The sequence below is a fragment of the Rhineura floridana genome, chromosome 2 (genome assembly GCF_030035675.1).
Source record: "Rhineura floridana isolate rRhiFlo1 chromosome 2, rRhiFlo1.hap2, whole genome shotgun sequence".
NCBI classification, from domain to species: domain Eukaryota; kingdom Metazoa; phylum Chordata; class Lepidosauria; order Squamata; family Rhineuridae; genus Rhineura; species Rhineura floridana.
In genome coordinates this window covers 44,774,547-44,796,510 of record NC_084481.1, presented here as the reverse complement: position 1 = coordinate 44,796,510, position 21,964 = coordinate 44,774,547, and the positions used below count along the sequence as shown (strand labels likewise).

The following is a 21,964-nucleotide window of genomic DNA, read 5'->3' as shown; positions in this document are numbered from 1 at the left end:
TAATCATTCAGCAGCTTGAACAAATCTTGTGTACTCATTACCCCCTTCCTATGTACTCATTACCCCCTTCCTTCACTAAAAGGGTGGCCAAGCCAACTGTTGAGTGTGGTTATAGTGACTTTTACGGAACTCAAAGTACAGTTAACAAATGGGCAGTTATCAGATACACATATTTGTCTTAGAGGTTCAGGCTCCAGTTCCAGATTTACTGCATATACATTTCATGAGATTGCTGAGAGAATAAAAGGCAAACATGTTTAAAAAAAACTCTCTCCTCTCTCACCCATCTCCCCTTTTCCAGGTAAGAAAAAGACAAACATTAAAGGGGCAAAGGTGTATTTGAGAATGGTGTTCATCTTACAAAGTCTTCAGCATGTTCAGTGTGGTGTAATGGTTAGAGTGTTGGACAATGATCTGAGAGACCAGGGTTTTAATCCTCACTCAGCCATGAAGCTCACTGGGCCAGTCACTGTCTCTCAGCCTAACCTACCTCACAGGGTTGTTGTGAGGGGAGGGGAGAACCATGTACACTACCTTGAGTTCCTTGGAGAAAGAATAAACTGCTTCTTCTCTAGAGTTAAAGTGAAATCCTATGCAGAAGTTACAACTTAATTCAACTTCAGATAAGACTGTTAAGACCCCCCCATAATATAATTATATAGCCATGAGAGTGGCTGTATACTATAGCCAGCAGGGATTTTTCATATTCCACCATGTTAAATTGAAAATATCCCCCATGCCATTCTGCTGCTCCCCATAAGTTTTGTTTCAAAACAAAATCTTACAAAACCTATAGTCCTGAACTCAGAAAAGCTTGCTTAACAACCCTTTACTTTTTCATAGTGATACACAAAACAGAGAGAATCTAGAGTTCAAAGTGTAAAATGAGTGAGAAAGAAAAAAGTCCAACAGGCTGGATTTTTGTCAGTGGTCTCATAATTTGTTGAAATTAATTAAAAATCAGCCATGTTCACAGAGTACCTGTAATCCTATTACTGACCTTGCCTCATACTATGACTTTCATCTTCTGCAGTTTAAGTTTTAAAAAATGCCTGGCTGATTTTTAATTAATTTAAGAAATTTAACACTGGTGTCTATGATAGCGCATGCATGCTCAGTAAGAACCGTCTCACAAGACTCACAGCTGTTTGGCTTGGTTAATCAGGGGGCCACACCCATGCCAGACTTTGTTAAGAGACTCCTATTCCCCTGACAGAGCTCCAGCAGCCAGAGTGGTTTAACAGTCAGCCCCTCTTTTGATTATTGTAACTCTGTGAAGGGAATAGGGCAGCCTTTCCCAACTAGTGGGCCACCAGATGTTGTTGGACCACAATTCCCATCTTTCCTGACCATTGGCAATGCTGGCTGAAGCTGATGGGAGTTGTGGTCCAACAACATCTGGAGGCCCACTAGGGAAAGGCTGGAATAGGGCATCTCCTAGCATCCTTCATAAACTACACTTCCCAGGATTATTTGGGGGAATTCCAAAAAGTGGAGTGAACGTCTGGTGTGGATGTGGCCAGGGACAGCTTTGGTTTAAATTTGGGTGGGAGACTACACGTGTCTGCTGTAGAATACAAAGGTGGGGGAAACCCTGAAAAATGATACTGTTAAAAATATTTTCCTTTTGGAGATTTTCCTCTACCCAGTTCCTGCCCATCCAATCTCCTCCCCCTCCCACCCCCTTCCCCAGGTCAGTTTTACCTATCCTGAACATGATTGCACAGGAGTAAATCTCACTGAACTCAATAAGCATGTAAATGATCAAACCTGCCCTCCCCTCACGGCCCAGCTTCATCATGTGGCCCCAGGGTAATACCCTACTTGCAAGTGAAAAAAGAAACACAAATGACTCCTGTCTCCAATTGCCCCTCTTCTGCAATAATATGTGACATTGGACTTATGCATTTCACTCCAGGGAGATCAGTCAGTCCCAGAACTTGGTAAAGTAACAGCACTCATCACTTGTCCTGCTTCTTTCATTGCTTCCACATAATGTATGGATTGACTCAAATATTACAATTTAGTAGTCTGATCACCTAAATAGGCTGAAAGCAAATCATTTTCTATCAGGGCATATTTGGGAACTGCTTCTTGCAGTGTGAGTGAAAAGCATGGCCAATGTCCATCATATTCCAAAGTAATAACTTGAAAACTAGTTGAAATTCCAACTGTCATTTTATTACTGTTTTGGCTACATTCTCTACAATTTCAGCAGCATCTTGAAGAGACAGTTAATGTATCCTTATGTACAATGAAAACAAAATGGCTTGAAACATCAGAAACAAGAGCCACAGTTTAACTGTACAATATTAAATGAAAAACCTGTGGTAATACAGCCTCCCTTTTTGCAACATGGATAAAGTTACGTACAGGTATTCAGCATTATGAATGTGACAGTAAAAGGAATCTTGTATGGGAGAGAGATACTGCATTCTGAAAAAAAAAAGATTCTACCATACAAGGCAGTTAGAAAATGTTTCACATTTTAAAATATCTGTACAGGCCACAAGAAACATCTCTTTAGAGGAATATCTTCCCACCTTGTAGACAGAACTTTCAGAAACCGTGAATAACCATGAACAACTTCTACATCTAGTATCAACGTGCTCCAGCTCAGGAAACTGACTTGAACTGTACTGTATAGTTCCAACACAGATTGGTTTTACATGCCGATTGTTAATGAATTATCTACTTTCAGTCTCTCTAGGACGTACAGTTGACTTGCACCTTAAGGTCATTTGATTTTTTTTTTTTTTGCAAAAGCAAAAGCAACATCATTTAGCAGCAATTAAAAGCGCCTTCAGTGAGACTTAAAAAAAATACAATATCCAATTAGAAAAGCCATACTTTAAACATTTGTACAGGAATAAGTTGCTGAATTTTTAAAACTGAAAATATGACATCTGTACAACAATTTACAATACAGTTGGAAGGGAATTTGTCATTATCCTGCATAGAAACATTGAACATGACCTGTTTGCTTTTGGTTACATACATGGCCTTTGTATATCCCTCCTCAAAAGCCTGGGCAGCAGATATCAGTTGACAACACCACTAAGTATCAAAAAGCCATTTAAATAATTGAACTAGTTTCCAAACTAGCTTTTGCTACCTTACTGAAACTGCTATTTTTATCCCTTTGGAAATACAGTCATTCAACCAACGTAACAGTTTTTAAAAGATTACTCCCCAGCCCCCCAAAATACTAAATCACTTCTATCCAAAGAAATTAACATACACAGCTGTGTCTCTCATCTTTACTTTGGTTTTGAAATATTGACTTCTTGGGAAGAAAGAATCTTTATTTAGCTTTTTTTGTCCAAGCAGTGAGTTGTTCTGTGCTCCATTTCTTTTCTTCTGTATTCAAATAATGAAAAACTACCCTCCTTATTAGAGCTCTCCAGTATCAGCCAAAAGTGTTGGTAAGTATTAAAAAGGTTATTTACAGTGTTCTCCACACAAGCTGAAAACATACATTTTCTTCAGTCTTAAAAACACAGTACATCTGTTTGGTGGCAACAGGTAATGCTGTCCTTCAATGTTTCCAATGTGACAGTCTGAAATGAATGCACCTTCCACAGATCATGATCCAGTCCAATCACAGAAATGACATTTGTAGAAGAGCCACAGTCTGAAAACACCATTGTTAAACTTGTCCTGCTGTGTAAAAACACTAACCCAACACTTCCAAATGAAAGTCTGCTGCAGCAAAACTACATGATGACATCATGCAAGCCTTCTGTGTGGAGAAGCTTCAGTAGGGAATAAGGCTTGATATAGGTGGCGTAGGAGATGCTGCCAGTCCAGTCATATGCAAGTTTCCTGAAGAATTTGATCTTCTCATGTGTGGCAGTAGGTAAGCATCATTAGCCAGCTGATGGACATCAAACCGATCCTCTTTACGGTATGCCAAGCAACGTCTGATAAATGCCTTGCAGGGGGCAGGGGGAGAGAGGAGGGGAAAAAAGAATTAACTAACATTTTAACAATGAATGAGTTCTGAACCACCTATTCTGGTGGAAGATCTGAACTTAAGATAATAATAAATGTTAAGTGGGATTTCGGTCCAACATGAAGACGCACTTATCAGATACCCATGTACACCATGGTGTGGTGCTAATGTACTATTAGAGGCATGATCTGGGAGTTTCTGCCTTAGTTCAGATTTTAGCTCATGTAGAATTCGTCAGATGGTTTCACACAAGCTATTCTATTAGAGCTTTTATCTCGTACCACAAATAAAAAATCTTGTTTAATTTGCAAAGTTGTGGGCACTGATGTGCTTAGAACTGTTAATTTATATATAATTCACTCACTAAGTATTATTACACAAATACATGGACAAGAAATGAATTGCCCAATTAAACTCTACAGCCACAGTGAACTTCAGAAATGTATAAACAGTCACGTTATAAGAGCGAAGTTCGAACTAAACTTAAAGTGATATTATTCTAGCTTCCAATAAAGTTCTTGCTTTGTTCAGTGTCTATCTTTGTAAAGGTTGTGAAATGAAAATTTTGTTGCTGACTTTCCTTATATTTTAATGACCTTTGCACATTTAATAACTTATTTTCACCTTTCTGCCAGTCCCTCCCTGTCCTACATCTGTAACTTAGCATATTACTGGGAAATTACATGCCAAGCTAAGCAGAAATTAAGTTTATGAAAAAAGTCAATAGAACAGAGAATTTTAAAAATGTTATGCAAAAACAAATATTCAGAAATGGGGCTGCTAGTTTGTCATGCATGGAATTTGGTAGAACTTGGCAACTAGCACAGAATCATAGACTTTATTTAAGCAAGTTTCTAGCCTCATGATTGCAAGTGTGTTAGAATGCAGTCACTCTACACGAAAAGCTCAACCTTTTCAGGAGCTGAGTACGTGTGCCCTACACACCAGATGTTGCTCCTCCGTATATTTCAACATTTTCTCCTAATCATACCTGCCTAAAATCCTTCACTAACACATACAGACGAAGGTTTAATGATTCTGTACTATGGTTTCTCTTATGAAATGTATGGAATTTTTACCACACCTAAAAAAAAACCCCCAAAGGTATGTGAAAGCAGAATTCAGATCGGTTCCAAATTAGTGAGTGAGTATTATCCAGTTATTTGTCCCATGTGACACAAACATGACTACCTGCTTGCTAAGCAAAGGATGTTGTGGCTGTAAGCCAAACAAAAAAAGCTCCAGATTCACAACAGGATGCTGTAATAACCATCAGATTTAAAAAAAAAAATTCAGAGGATAGGTACAGTAGGGCCCTGCTTTACAGTGCTTCGCTAATGTGGCGGTCTCAATTAGATGCAATTACACTAAAGTCCCACTCATACAGTGCTTGTTCCGCTTTTACAGCAGTTTTCGGGTGTCACATACCATTCTATTCAACGAGTTCCGCTTTTTGGCGGGGGTCCGGAACATAACCCGCCGTATGAGTGGGGCCCTACTGTATATGAATGGCTAGTAGCCATGGCAATAAAGAACAGAATATCTATGTTCAAGAGGTAGCTCTCCAATTACCAAATACTAGCCAAACTGTGTCAGCGTTCTGTTGTGCCCTACTTCTGAGTTTTCTCAGGGCATCTGAACAACCACTGCTGGAGGTAGAGGACATAATCCAAAAGGCTTGAGCATGGGCTTGAGTGCACATCATCCACCCAGGTACTTCACAGCCTCCTTTCCACATCATCCCCCTCTATTTTCCACAGGTTGCTCCGGAAGGTCAGAGACCCACTAGAATGACACCTGCTCCAGTGAAAACCAGAACATTGCAATGCACATATGGGGCTCTCTGGATCTTAGCTGGAGGAGTGGTTCAGATGCTGCTTCATCTCTGATCCAGCATGATAATCTTACAGTAACCACTTAAGTGCAAAGTTTTACCTTTTTCAAAAATGAGCACTTATGTTATATTAACTTTAAAAAAATCAGTAATTAGAAAAACAGAATTATCAGTCCCATAATTTAGTATTCATGTGTGTAACTTTGGGCATAGTTTCCGCTGCAGAATTTTCATTTACTGATATCCTCTGCCTTCATCGCATTTTGTGCTAATGAAATCCCAAATTTTGCATTTAGAGCCTATTACATGAACTTAAATGTGCAATTATCAGGGCCGACTTGAATGTTTAGCTAAACTTTAGAATGTTGACAATTTCATACAGTAAAGATCCTAGGTAAGAGTCCAAGGGAAGGATGAGGTACGAAACAGGATAGGTAGTAGGCCAGACTGCGATGCAGCACAGAGCAGTAGAGGATCCAATTTTTTTAAAAAAATCCAAGCCCAAAAGTGCAAGCCCAGTCCTGCAGAGTTCACAGAACTTGTTTATCTTAGGTGGGGCTTGAATAGAAACATTTCCACTTCTGCTTCCAAATAAGTAGCAGCACACTGTAAGGATTTAAGGTAGCATTTAATTAACAAGTTTTCCTATGGTATGCAGGGTGAAAGTCTACTTGTCCTTTTGCGGTGCAGAAAGTAATGTGTTTTACTGTCTGTCTAAAGCAAGCAATATTTAAAATAAGGGCCTTCCTTGCATTGTCACCCTCCAGAGACATCAGTGTGGTCACCCAAGGAACTGAACTACAGTGAGAAGCCACATGGTGACTTAAGATTCATACGCTGTTCATAAGCTAACCTTTTAATGAGAACTTATTAGACATGAGTGACTGCAGATGTAACAAGCAGCTTATCGACTGTGGTCAGGAGATTAGAAGCAGGGCATGAGGTACACATTCCCACCCCACCTCCTGTCATCTACAGAACAAAGTCCCCTTGCAGGCCTGACCTATGAATATAGGATATACTGGTGCTAAAGTTAAGGCATAGTTAAACACACCAGGGAATGCCTCTTGAGGATTTGATACTAATTTCAAAATCCAGGATTAGAGGAAATCTAAGGAGAGTTACTTACCAATTTATTCCTTCTACACACACACACCCCCGTACACAAGGTACTTGGGTATTATGATTAACAGTGTTAATCACACTTAAAAGGCTAGTGGGAAATCCCTGGAGGATTTAGATCCCAAGGGGAGAGTGTGCCACCCACTCCTGTGTCTTAACTAGGATTTAAAACACCAGTCTAGTTCACAGATAATGCCAAGCCATTGTTTACTTCGCTTTACTGTGGCTTGTTTGTATGTCCAAAGCTGACCAGCTAACAAACCAGAATATGAAACCATGGTCTGAAGTTGGCTTACAAACCTCAGCCTGTGTTAACCGTAGTTTCTTATGTCCAAACTCACAATCCAGGTGTTTCACCACTCTGCCCCAGTTGCTTGACTGGCCACAGAGGCATGAGGCAAGAGTGATTAGAAAATGAAACCAACATTAGGTAAAAAAGTCTTTGGTTAATTTGCTCATCTACAAGACTAACCCTGGTTTGTTCAACAAAACACAGTTGAAAAAACATGGCTCAACATTACGTGCTAACCGAGCCATTATGTTTATGTTAGTTGACAATGGCAAATATGCACTAAAGTTGGGTATTATTAATAACAACAGTGTATGAGAAACTCATTTAAAGCACTTTGGGTCTCTCTAGAAGGATCCCCTCCTCCACTGAAGGAAAGTTTGATGCTGGAGTTATTGTTCATTTTCTGCAGGGGATGGAGGAGATACTACCCAACCAACCAGTCACCCTTCTGCTTCACCAGTTGTCTCCAATATCACTGGTCCCTGGGCTGCCCTCGGACCTGACCAATGAGATACTGCTGGATCTGGCAGTGAAGCCTCCATCTCTGTTGACCCAGACCGTGACTCCCCGTTTCTTGATGGGAAGGTGATAGAATATGGGAAAAAACTATTCAAAGAAAGGCCTCTACTAGCACAGTGTAAGATGATGTCAACCACAACCTGCACTGGGAGCTAGGCAGGAAGGAACTGGAGGGGTGGTCATCCTCCCATGTAGTAAGTAAGAGTTGCTTAATTTGCATAGTCCTGCCTAGAGCAGCAAGTTGAAGGGACAACCCATTTTAGGATTCCCTGTTCCACTGCCGGAAAATTAATAAAAATATTCAACACATTTTAAATAAACTATAAAATAAGATGCTACAACCTGGAATTTGTCTATTTTCACACGTTATTTAGCAAACTTAGTCAAGACTAGTTAATATCCCAACAAATCAATATTTCAAGAATATGTATAAAAGAATCGGAGAAGAAATTCTCCAGGAAATGATTACCTTTACTATCTGATATAACGTATGTCCCATTTTAGGTACACATACTGCAAATAATTATTTTACAATTACTGTCACATTTATTTATTCGCATACTTGAATTAAAATACGGTGTATTAAAAACATAGGTTGAGGCTATGAACATTACCTTGGCTTCATTGCTCACAACAGGCTTCACTGGGAATTGTACTTCAGTGGCTTTTAATATTGTATTTTCTTGAAGTATATCCTGCTGGGATTGGTTATGACCAAATGGCTAGAGAAAGGGGGAAACAAGCTTAGCCAATGATGCTAAATGCCCAAATACCATTAAAAGAAATCAGCAACACTTTTTTAAATCCTAAAATCATGCCATTTTAAAACTAATTCTCAGTGTTGGGAAGCACAAGTGGCACAAGTTGAATAACCATAAATATTTGCAGGAATTGTTTTCTCAAAAGCAACTCACTGGAGACTTTTTAAGATGAACTGAAATACACTGGAAAACTCCACATTTAAGAGTTTGTTTTTACCTTTCGGCCATATAAACACTGGAAAAAGATTACTCCAACTGACCACACATCCACCTTGTTAGAAATTTTTGGTGGCTCTTTACCTACAACAAAGCACTCCGGAGGCAAATACCTGATAGAAAGGAAGAAACTCAGTCACTGCAAATGGACAAACTAAGAAGATTCCCTCTTTATTACTTATTAGAGAGAAGAAGGACCCAATCAAAAATGGCCAAATGCAAACATAACTACAGAAAACCCTATAACAGTATATAACATGTTTTCCTATTACCCATATATTATCGTAACAAAGCACATATGAAAGTCTCCACAGCCATTTCCAACATTTAACTTCTGATTGTTTTATTTGTTCTAGGAATGTTATAGATTTCCATAGTATAGGTCAGTTCACATGCAACCCTGAACAATGGTTTGTTCATGCTAAGTCTCATGGACTCCCTTCACTTGTGCAGGCAGATTCTCTCCCTAACTTTCCAGTTTAGGCAAATCATAATTGGACATAGTTTTCAGTTCTGGTTTGGATAGCAGGCATAAGTCACAGTTGCTGATTTAAATGAAATGCACTATGGTATACCAAACCAAACCAACAGTTGGAGCCTGAATTTCAGACCAGATGATCCAACCATGGTGTGGCTGTTACAAAACACAGGAATGGTTTGAACAGAAGCTACCCTGAAAGCAGGTAAGGTGGCTTAGAAATTCCTGAACCCATCTATTGAGTAATATATGCCTGCTTAAATAAACAGAAATAATTCAATATTAGACTGGTGGGATGCTGATAATAATAAAGAATATAACAATTTCCACATACATAGTAGAAACCTGAACTACCACACTGGATTTTAAAAACAATCACATCTGTCATTATTCCCTTTTTCAACAGTGAATACTTTATATTAAACTACCTCAAGCAGTGCATTAAGTGAAAGTGATTATTTCTCAGTCAGAAGTTAGACAATAAACTCTTGGAATTTAACTTTAATAAACATTAAGGGTGGTATTCAATGCTAGTCATACTCAGAGTAAACCTTCTGAAGTTAATATGCATGGCTAACATTGGTTCATTAATTTCAGCAGGTCTACTCTGACAGGAACTTTGCTGAACCCAACTCTTAATATTCAGTTGTTTTATTAATCTCAGTGCATTAGAAAAGATAAATTCTATGCCATTAAGATATAAACTCAATTAACCAGTGACACCTTCTTTTCATCAACTACATCCATTAGCAGAGATTTACAAATAGTTCTCACATAAATAAGCAAGACATTTGCCAAATGGGAAATAATAATATTACCAGTAAGTCCCAGCCCCTTGTGAAGTTAGGTCCATTCCATCCACACCATAGCTATCATCATCCATTATTTTGGACAGGCCAAAGTCTGTGATTTTTATTTCTCCACATGCTGTTCCATCTACCAGAAGAATGTTTCCTATTAAAAAGGACAGAACTCATTAAAATAAGGTCTGGCTTCATAATTATGCACAGTTTTCCCATTTTATTTAAATTAGGACAGTGACATTGTTTTACAGAACTGAAATTCCCTAATAAGCATATCCAAAAAGTGACCTCCATGGTTCACTCATTCATTATTTATTCCATTTATATCACATCATTCATCCAAAGGGCTCAAGATGATGCACTTGGTTTTCCCCTTCCCCATTTATTCAATACAACTATCCTATCTATCACTTTAAAAAAGCATCCTGCAAGAGGAGACAATTGTGTCTCAATCTCTTGGAGAATCTGAGTCTTGGAATTTTACAGAATATTTACTATTTAGTTCCAAGCTTTTGCATTCCTGTGCTTACTCAACATCACACTGATGTGTCAACTATCAGGTGGATCCACAGTTGGCTACAGAATCGTACTCAAAGAGTGCTTATCAAGGGTTCCTTCTCAAACTAGGGAGGGACGTACCAAGCAGGGTACCACAGGGCTCAGGACCCAGTTGTCTTCAACATTTTTATTAACAATTTGGATGAGGTAGTGCAGGGAATGCTTGGACAGGTTCATGCAACCACTTCTGTGCTGGAACCTTGCCCTTCTTAGCTAATAAAAGCTAGCAGGGATGGAAAAGCCGGCTGGGCCAGGGAAGTGATTAATGCCAATCTGAGAGAGGGGGTGATTCCTGGCTGCCTGAAAGAGGCGGTAGTGAGACCACTCCTGAAGAGGCCCTCCCTGGACCCAGAAAATCTTAGTAACTATAGGCCGATAGCAAGCGTTCCATTCCTGGGCAAGGTCCTTAAACGAGTGGTTGCGGGCCAGCTCCAGACACTCTTGGATGAGATCGATTATCTGGATCCATTTCAGTCAGGTTTCAGGCCTGGTTTTGGCACGGAAACAGCTTTGGTTGCCCTGTATGATGACCTTTGTCGGGAGAGAGACAGGGGGGAGTGCAACTCTGTTGATTCTCTTTGATCTCTCAGCGGCTTTCGATACCACCAACCATGGTATCCTTCTGGGGAGACTGGATGAGTTGGGAGTGGGAGGGACTGCATGGCAATGGTTCCGCTCCTACTTGGCAGATCGCCTCCAGAAGGGACGACACAGCTCAGCACCCTGGACTCTCCAGTATAGGGTTCCACAAGGGTCAGTTCTGTCCCCCATGCTGTTCAACATCTACATGAAACCATTGGTTGTGGTCATTCAGAGCTTTGGAGTGTGCTGCCATCAGTATGCTGATGACACAGCTCTATTTCTCCTTTTCATCTTCTTCAGGTGAGGCTGTCAATATGCTGAACCGATGTCTGGCTGCGACAATCGACTGGATGAGGGCTAATAAATTGAGGTTCAATCCAGACAAGACTGAGATACTACTAGTGGGTGGTTCTTCTGACCAGATGGTGGATGTCCAACCTGTCCTGGATGGGGTTGCACTCCCCCTGAAGGAGCAGGTTCGTAGCTTGGGGGTTCTCCTAGAACCATCTCTGTCACTTGAGGCTCAGGTAGCCTCGGTGGCACGGAGTGCCTTCTATCAACTTTGGTTGGTGGCCCAACTACGTCCCTATCTGGACAGGGATAACCTGGCTTCAGTTGTCCATGCTCTGGTATCCTCCAAATTAGATTACTGCAATGCACTCTATGTGGGGCTGCCTTTGAAGACAGTTCGGAAACTGCAGCTTGTGCAAAATGCAGCGGCCAGATTGGTAACAGGGACCAGACAATCCAAACATATAAAACCGATTCTGGTCCGCTTGCATTGGCTGTCTGTATGTTTCCAAGCTCCATTCAAGGTGCTGGTTTTGATATATAAAGCCTTTCACAGCTTGGGACCACATTACCTGATGGACCGCCTCTCCCGATACGAACCCACACGTACACTACGTTCAAGATCAAAGGCCCTCCTCCGGGCACCTACTCCAAGGGAAGATCGGAGGATGGCAACAAGGAAGAGGGTCTTCTTAATGGTGGCCCCCAAATTATGGAATGATCTACCTGGCAAGGTGTGCCTGGTGCCAACACTGTTATCTTTTTGGTGCCAGGTCAAGACTTTCCTCTTCTCCCAGGCATTTTAGCATGTGTTTTAAATTTTTAAATTGTGTTTTAAATTGTTTTTAAAAGATGTGTTTTTAAATTTGTATATTTGTTTTAATGTTTTTAGTTACTGTAAACCGCCCAGAGAGCTTCGGCTATCAGGCGGTATATAAGTACAATAAATAAATAAATAAATGCTTATCAAATTTGCGGATGATACAAAGTGGGGGGGGGACAGCTAATACCTTGGAAGACAGACAAAAAATTCAAAAGGATCTTAATAGGCTGGAGTATTGGGCTGAAAACAACAGAATGAAATTTAACAGGGATAAGTGCTAAGTTCTACATGTAGGAAAAAGAAACCCAATGCAAAGTTATAAGACGGGGTATACTTGGCTCAGCAATACTACATGACAGAAGAATCTTGGGATTGTTGGCTCATATTCAGCTTGTGATCAACAACAAGCGCAATGTGGCTGGAAAAAAGGTAAATGCTATTTCAGGCTGCATTAACAGAAGTATCGTTTCCAAATCATGTGAAGTGTTAGTTTCCCTCTATTCAGCAATGGTTAGGCTTCGTCTTGAGTACTGCATCCAGTTTTGGACAACTCACTTTAAGAAGGATGCAGACAAACTGGAACAGTTTCAGAAGAGGGCAACAAGGATGATCAGGGGACTGGAAACAACATCCTATTAGGAGAGACTGAAAGAACTGGGCATGTTTAGCCTTGAGAAGACTATAGGGAAATATGCGAGCACTCTTCAAGTACTTGAAAAGTTGCCACACAGGAGGCCAGGGATCACTTCTTGATTGTACCAGACTGCAGGACATGGAATAATGGGCTCAAGATGCAGGAAGATAGATTTTGACTGAACTTCAGGAAAAAACTTCCTAACTGTTTGAGCAGTATGACAATGGAGCCAATTACCTAGGGAGCTTGTAAGCTTCCAACACTGGAGGCATTCAAGAGGCAGCTGGACAGCCACCTGTCGGGTATGCTTTAATTTGGTTCCTTCATTGAGCAGGGGGTTGTAGGCCCCTTCCAACTCTACGATTCTATATCTTTATGGATTTTCTGCAATACTACCCCCCCCCTTTTGGTATTTTTCCCAATGCTATCCCATTTGCCTTAGCTAAGCTTGGGTTTCTGAAGCAGTTTAAAAGTCCTTTCTACACAAGAATAAAAGCCTGAAGAATTGCCTGAAAGAAGCATGCCTGCAACATTATTTTCTGCATATTCAAAAGCAAAGACATTTCTTGTTTAGTGAAGGCAAACAATGTATGTGGTGTTTTACAGAGTGTGAAGGCAAGCACAAGTAGCTGAGCACTATACAGATATGTATTTGTGAATGTATCAAATGTTACATGTAAGAGTTCAAAGGAAAGCTTGAGAAAGAAATTCAATCCACATTCAAAGTTGATCACCTTTTTTTGCTACTTAATCAATTTCTCATTACATTATAGCTAACTGTACTGGGGTATGAGCGCATATAATATTTTATATTGCACTATATTGTATCGCATTTTATATTGTTTTGGTTTTCAAATATTGTATCTTATATGAGCTGGTTCACAACCAAAATAAACGAATCTGATTATAGCTAAAAAGTGGCTTGAGATGCAAGAAAAATCTATTGTGACTAAACTCATAAAGGAATATGGCAGACATCAATAAAAAATCGCAATATAGAAGCCAAAATATTTTAAAAGCAGTAGTTAGGAAGGGGACAGAAGACAAAGAGGGTGCCTCCAAAGTGAACAGAAAAAAGGAGAGAATAAGTAGGTGAGGCTAGAATAAGGGAGAGCGTGATTATATTTTTATTAAGGGTTAGAGGCAATGGAGATTCTAAATGAATGCTAGATATCCCTCCTGTGTTCCATGTACTTATACCATAAAAGAACATCAAGACAAATGTGAATTATAATGGGTTTATTATTATTATACCGTATATTCCGGCGTATAAGACGACTGGGCGTATAAGACGACCCCCAACTTTTCCAGTTAAAATATAGAGTTTGCCCAAGTTCTCCCCAGGAGCCTTTTGTGGCTTCTCCCTCCTGTATCTGGCCATTTCGAGTCAATTTCATCTCAGGCTCTGCGAGGCTTCCCTCCTCACAGCAGTAACTCCGTTTCGAGTCAATTTCATCTCAGGCTCTGCCCTAACTTCTTGAGCCTCGCTGCGTTGCCTTCCTCGCAGCGACGGTCTCTCTGGACGGCGGCTGCGACTGCTTCCACTCCCGCTGCAGCTTTTTTTTTTACTTAATTTTCCTGCTCTTTTTCAGCACCCGGCGTATAAGACGACCCCCGACTTTTGAAAAGATTTTCCTGGGTTAAAAAGTCATCTTATACGCCGGAATATACGGTAATCTTTATTTATACCCCGCCCTTTTTCCAAACTGGAACTCAAGGCGGCTTCCAGATAAAAGTAAGTACATATCATTAAGAACATATAAAAATCAGCATTAAAACAGAATTAAACTATTAAGATGTTAAAACCAATTAGACATACACTTAAAATACTGCAACCCAGTTTAAGAGCCTACAAGTAAAACAATAACATACAGCACTCTCTTCAATCACTACCCTTAAAGCCTTCAGTTCCAAAGGCCTGCCGGAAGAAAAAAGTATTTAGCTGTCAGCGGAAGGACTGCACAGAGGAGGCCATTCTTGCCTCCCTAGGGAGTGAGTTCCAGAGCCTAGGGGCAGCCACCAAAAAGGCTCTATCTTGTGTCCCCACCAGTTGCACTTGTGAAGGTGTTGGGATTGCGAGAAGGGTCTCTCCTGAAGATCTCAGGGCCCAGGCAGGTTCATACAAGAAGATACGGTCTGACAGATAGCCTGGACCTAAGCTGTATAGGCCTTTATAGGTCATAACCAGCACTTTGAATTGTGTCCGGAAACAGACTGGTAGCCAGTGGAGCTGTTGCAGCTGGGGAGTTGTATGATCCCTGTAATCAGCCCCAGTTCACATTCTGGCTGCAGCTCGTTGCACCAACTGAAGTTTCCGAACAGTCTTCAGAGGCAGCCCCACGTAGAGCGTGTTACAGTAGTCTAAGCGGGATATAACTACGGTATGTGTCACCGTGGCCAGGTGAGACGACTCCAGGAACGGGCACAGTTGGCGCACTAGTCTTAACTGGGCAAAAACACTCCTGGCCACCACAGAAACCTGGGCCTCCAGGTTTAAGGCTGAGTCCAGGAGCACACCCAAACTGCGAACCTGTGTCTTCAGGGGGAGTGTAACCCCATCCAGCACAGGCTGAATCCCTAATTCCCTGATTTGCCTTTCGACTGACTAGGAGCACCTCTGTCTTGTCTGGATTGAGCTTCAGCTTGTTCACCCTCATCCAGTCCACCACTGCTGTCAGACACTGGTTTAGAACCGAGACAGTTTCCTTGGAATTAGGTGGAAAGGAGAAATAAGAGTTGGGTGTCATCTGCATACTGATGGCACCAAACCCCAAACCTCCAGGCAACCTCTCCCAGTGGTTTCATGTAGATATTAAATAGCATGGGGGACAAAACTGAACCCTGACGGACCCCACAGGCCAATGGCCAAGGAGTCGAACACGAATCCCCCAGCATCACCTTCTGGGTTCGTCCTTCCAGGAAGGAACGGAGCCATTGTAAAATGGTGCCCCCAAGTCCCATCCTGGCAAGGCGACCCAGGATATAATGGTCGATGGTATCGAAAGCCGCTGAGAGGTCCAACAGAACCAACAGGGACACACTGTCTTAATAAAGAAAAACAGAGGCAGGTGATGTCTTAGTAAGTACTCAGAGAACGATGTGTTTTAGAGAGAATATACATAATGTCTTGATGTGAGAAAGTTTTCCAATTCTGACTTACCTGGTTTAAGATCATAGTGTATTATAGGTGGCTTAATCTCATTGAGATAGCGCAGTGCATTTACTATTTGCATTACAATTGACCTGGCTTCTTTCTCTGTCATTAGTTTATGTTGCTTGAGATAGAAATCCAAATCATTGCCTTCACAATATTCTAATACTGTACAAAACCTAGAAAGGGAAAAAATAAAGTGAGATAAGAAAACAAAAGCTATTTAATTATTCAAGCACACAAGTAAAACATGAACATTGACTTGATATAATATTTCATTTCATTAATTACACATTTTCACTTTGTTCTGGTTTATTTTGTAATCTATTTAAAGAGTGAACAATAATCGATGTCACAGTATTCAGAATATCCTACTGTCATTCAGAAAGCGAGAAATTATTAAGCCAAGCACCATAAATTTTTAATTATAATTACATCCAACTAGAAGTGTTCCTGAAGGTAGATATTAAATTACTGCTGTATAATAAAAATGTATATTTTGGTTTACTTACGTATCTGTATCCAGAGAGAAGTAGTCATAGAGTTTTACTATCCTTGGATGATCAAGCTCTTTGTGTATTCTATACTCTCTGCAAGCATGCCTAGAAGACAAAGGTAAATTAATAATGATGCCACAATACTATTTTAACTTTGCTATAAAAACAATATGTCATCATTGTTTTAAATCTTACTTATGGTAGTTTTCCTTTTTCTCATCTCTCCAGCTTTTGTTAAGCTGGTGTATCTTCACAGCAGCGTATCTTTGTTCATAGAGATCAAAAGCCTGCAAGAAACATTGCGTGAAAGTAGTAGAAACAGATTTTTAAAAATGCAAGTCACAGAGAATAGTTACTAAGACTGGCCATTAGGTAACATAGCTTGAGAGAAAGTGCAATACATTATATTTATTCCAATAGTTAAACCAAATATCCTGAATTCTTATGCACTGTTTTTAATGGCCTCAAGAGTCAAATAATTTGTCCAGCCCCCTGATAATTTTGGTCACCCTTTTCTGCCCATGTATTAGTCAAGTGACTAAACCAGCCTTTCCCAACTAGTGGGCCTCCAGATGTTGTTGGACCACAACTCCCATCAGCCTCAGCCAGCATTGCCAATGGTCAGGAAAGATGGGAATTGTGGTCCAACAACATCTGGAGGCCCACTAGTTGGGAAACCCTGGACTAAACGATTCAATCTGCACAGGAAGAAATACAATGGCCTAATTCCCATGACATGGTAAATCAAACCATAGCTTACCAGAATTGTACAAGTGTGGGTTCCTGGAGAGAAGCTCGCAACCACTTTGCTCCTCCCTACTCGTTTTTGCTCCTGTGCCATGCTAAACCAAGCCAAGGTTTGGCTTAGCATGTCATCCAAACTTGGATGCATAGTTAAGCTCTCTCCTCTCTAACTAGGAGCTGTAGCCAAGGTCTGGCTTAGTGTGATGTGCAAACCAGGCCCCTGGCTCCATTCATACATAATGCTAAACCATGGTTTAGCGTTATGAGAACAAGTTTCAGCAAGCTGTGTGCTCCACCACCACCACCCTGGCACAGCTATGAAGCAGATCCCAAGCTGCAGTTTAGCGTATTGTTCTAAACTGTGGTTGACCTTAATTATGGTTAAAACTAGGCTCATTCATAACACTACATCCAAATAAGGCCCATATTTCTGAAGAAAAAAAATAGCACACTTTTCAAATGTATATACAGATCACTTAAATAAAACAAATACAGGTACCAGCTTAGAAAAGGCATTTTTCCAATAAGGGATGCTACTTCCAGGGTGGCAAGGACTAAAAACATGTATATTTAATAAAGCGAGCCCCTGCTTGCTTAAGCTCACCAACCCTGCCTACCATCACCAGACCTCCCCGCAGGTGGGCAGAACTTCCCCCACCCCAATTACTAAAGCTCCCCCTTTTGTAAGCATGATGCTTACATTATATATATATATTCCTAGGAAGATTTTATTTATGTATTATTTATTTATTAAATCCATATCCTGCCCTTCCTCCCAGGAGCCCAGTACAGCAAACAAAACACTAAAAACACTCTAAAACATCTTAAAAACAGACTTTAAAATATATTAAAACAAAACCTAATTAAAAACATCTTTAAAAAAAAAAGCTTAAAAGAATTCCAACACAGAAGCAGACTGGGATAAAGTCTCTACTTAAAAGGCTTGTTGAAAGAGGAAGGTCTTCAGCAGGTGGCGAAAAGATAACAGAGATGGCGTCTGTCTAATATTTAAGGGGAGGGAATTCCAAAGGGTAGGTGTCACAACACTGAAGTGGACATTACCTTATATACTTCACTAAATCCACCTCGACCAAGTAAATGGAGTAACAAATATCGCTCATTTAACGTAGGATGATCTTTAAACCTTTTAAACGAAAGCAGGAACATCAGTCATTGCGAAAAACAAATACTTAAATTTACACTAATTATTTATGTGAATGCAAAAAAGAATACTGCTTCAAAGTTTGATGAAAAATCCCCAGACAGTAACAGAAACTGATTTAGTTTACTGGACAGTAATTTGTAGATGCAATCTAGATAAAATTAGCATAGGAAGATTCCAGTGAAGTCACTGACATGCAGTACAATTCTAACACATTTACTCAAGAGTAAATATCATTTAATTCAATGAGAATTATTTTCTAGTAACAGCAAGTCACAAGTATTTTGTTGCTATTTCAAGGGACTGTATCCCGTGAAGTAGTTCCATTAGCGCAAGAAGTTCTGGCTGCACAACGGAACTTCTCCCTCTCCTCCCCAAATCTGCTCTGAACTGTTGGGGAGCCCCAGAGTTGTTGTTGTGGGTTTTTTTTAAAAAAAAAGTTTCAGTGTTTCAAAATAAAATATCATACAGAATGAAATTACAAAGTACCATTTGTAATTCAGTAATATGAGAGCATTGGCCAGGGGTCCAATTACTTTTGCAAGGCACTGTATATTCTACTTTGATATTATTACCCTACCTCTACCATAAAGACAAAAACAGGTTTGCTGCTATCTGTGTGTCACATTTATTCCAGAGCTAGATACCTGGAAAGGATACATGTGCAAGATTAAAATCTATTGCCTTACTGAGAATTATCTTCATTGTTTATTCTTTTGAGCTCTCGTATGTGAAGATTTCTAACTCTTTCCAGACGTTCAAGTTCTGCTTGTATTTCAGCTTCTTCCTGCAAGTAAAAAGAATAATTTATGAAAACTCCGTTTATATTCTTTGTATCCATTCCTCTATTTTAATTACAATGGAAAAGTAACTAGGAAATAGCTTCTTTCAATATCTGAATATTTGAGAAAAAAATGTCAAGACATATTCCTTGAGTTAGATGTATTTTCTCCTACAATGCCTCTAGTTAAAAGTATTGCATTCCTTCTTGTACTATAGGAACACTGCTCAGACAGAGATGCAGCTGATTTCATAACTAAACAAGTACAAAAAAATTCCTGTCCGGTCACCTGGAGGCAAAATATGCTTTACTCAAAGACAGGCAAGTGACCTCATGCGTGTTGTACATGCACGTCCTTACATGGTCAGCTATTTCACACCAATTCCAAGTTTATTATTTTAGTATGGACACAGTAATGGCATTTATTATAAGATTAGATGACAGAAGAACGTTTTATTTGGTTCTCATTCTTTTACACAAAACTGCCAGTCTGCAAATCTAACATTATCATGGAAGTTATTTTGTTGGAGCCTCCATTCTCTCCATTATATCTAGTCATTATAGAGTTGTTTTCATGTTCAGATCTGTAGTCTTCTTTTAAAACATATTTCTTTTGAAAGAACTAAATCAAGATGTGTAACTGTTGACTATCTGGTGAAGTGCACATTAATAGCCTTTTTTCTGTGGGCGTCTGCCCTGCTTTGTAGATTTTCTTAAAATGTATTCCTATCATATCTCTCACTACCGCTTGCCTTCTGCCAGCTTGTATTGGCCAGGGTGGATTTAATTCATGTTTTAACATCAAGAAGAAGTATCATTGTCATCCATTACATTACTTGCTTTTTTCAGAAAGGTGAGTTCAAAGTAACTTCCAGAAACAAACATTTCATTTCATTTCATTTTATTAAATTTATATACCACCCATAGCCGAAGCTCCCTGGGCGGTTCACAACAATCAGCATAAAACATTAAAAACAAGTATAAAAACAAGAGCAAAAACAATCTAAAATGCTCATCAATAATATGTATAAAAGAGCACATCCAATTTAACCCCACCCCACTTAAAGACAAGCAGAAAATTAAGGTCTGAAGGCCTGGGTGAATAAAAATGTTTGTGTCTGGCATGTAACAGGGATGGTGTCAGGCATGCCATCCTGGGGAGAACATTCCAGAAATGGGAAGCCACCCATTCTTGAGTCATCACCCTCTGCACTTCCCTTGGATGGGTCACATGGAGAAGGGTCTCAGATGACAACAGGGTTGGTTCATGTAAAATAATTGATTTAAATCTATTCCACTGATTCTACTTCATATATTTTGCCAACAATGGTAAAAATCGAAAAATCTGCAAAGCAGCTTAATATCCATGTTCAATATATTATCAAGCTGTTCTTCATTTACTAAAGTGTGCCCCTCATTTACAGATTACTTGAAGTTTTTAATGTAACTAAAACATCCTTACAGAATTTGCTAACATTACAGCAGCATAACTTGCTTATGCTTCTCCTCATCCCCTCAATGAACACGGAAGAATCAAACTTATAGCATGGAATTTTGATTGCAACCTAGACAATCTGTCAGATCTGACTACTCTTCATTGCATACGCAAGACACAAATGCTCAAGTTTAAGTAATCCGACCACAAGCTCTTCCACAAGAGATGCAGAATCACCTATGTGATTTGCAAATGACTTTAAGGGAAAAAGTACTGAACTTGATGCCAGAATTGGTTCAGGTTTGTTGGAGGTTCCTGGAACAGCATCAAATTACAGTTCGTGGGATCGTTTCAGTAGTTGCAGCCTGATGCTGTAGACAGGACACTTGTGCTGGTGAGACTGACTACATCCCATCTTGATCCCTGCCCACCGTGGTTGGTAAAATCTAGTAGGATAGGATTGACTGGATAGGTCGAAGAGCAGTTAATGTCACACTATGGGAGGGAGTTATGACCACTACCTTGAAAGAGGCAGTGGTGCAACCATTCTTGAAGTCATCTTTCCTGGATCTAGTGCTTTAGAAAACTACTGTCCAGTCTCTAATATTCTGGGCAAGGTGATTGAGAGGGTGTTGGCTAGCCAACTGCAGGCATTCCTGGAGGAAGCAGATTACCTAGATCCATTCCAGTCTGGTTCCGGCCTGATTTTGTCACTGAAACAGCTTTGGTTGCTGATTGATGACCTTTATGAGAAGAGATAAAGGGGCAATGTGGCCCTGTTGGTTCTCCTTGACCTCTCAGTGGCTTTTGACCCCAAAGACCACATGTTCTTCTGGGGAGGTAGGGGTTGGAGGTATTACATTACAGTGGTTCAACTCCTACCTGCAGGGCCACTACCAGAAAGTAGTACTACGAGATTATTGCTTGGCTACCTGACTTTGGGGCTGTGGCGTCCCGCAAGCGTCCATTGTGTCTCCTATGCCACTTAACATCTACATGAAACTGTTGGGAGCTGTCATCCTGGGATTTGAGCATGTTGTCATCACACAACTCTATCTCTCCATTCCATCTGGATCAGGAGAGGCTTTGAAGGTATTAGAAAGGTGTATGAAGGTAGTGATGGTCTGCACAGGGGGCAACAAACTGAGGCAGAATTCTGATAGCACAGAAGTGCTGTAGTTGGGTGGTTCCCGTGTCCAGGAATTAGGTGTAAGACCTGTTCTGGGAGGGCTTATGCTCCCCCTGAAGCAACAGGTTCATAGTCTGGGAGTATGCCTGGATTCCATCTTGACATTAGTCCCAAGTAGCTTCTTATGCTTTTGCCCA

General features: G+C 40.2%; 1 protein-coding gene across 6 annotated transcripts in view; it reads right to left on the bottom strand.

Moving 5' to 3' along the window:
* Window positions 1–2,159: 2,159 nt before the first annotated feature.
* The window catches only part of TLK1 (tousled like kinase 1), a 96,772-nt gene continuing 76,967 nt past the window's right edge, over window positions 2,160–21,964 (bottom strand). For all 6 annotated transcript variants that reach the window (XM_061608516.1, XM_061608517.1, XM_061608515.1 and 3 more), the window contains 9 exons: window positions 19,112–19,209; window positions 18,323–18,404; window positions 16,712–16,803; window positions 16,532–16,621; window positions 16,029–16,198; window positions 9,996–10,131; window positions 8,701–8,812; window positions 8,337–8,444; window positions 2,160–3,934 (listed from right to left, as the gene is read on the bottom strand). In XM_061608516.1, coding sequence (XP_061464500.1) covers window positions 3,758–3,934; window positions 8,337–8,444; window positions 8,701–8,812; window positions 9,996–10,131; window positions 16,029–16,198; window positions 16,532–16,621; window positions 16,712–16,803; window positions 18,323–18,404; window positions 19,112–19,209 — 1,065 coding nt within the window. In that variant the 3' untranslated portion in view covers window positions 2,160–3,757. The remainder of the gene's footprint in view (window positions 3,935–8,336; window positions 8,445–8,700; window positions 8,813–9,995; window positions 10,132–16,028; window positions 16,199–16,531; window positions 16,622–16,711; window positions 16,804–18,322; window positions 18,405–19,111; window positions 19,210–21,964) is intronic.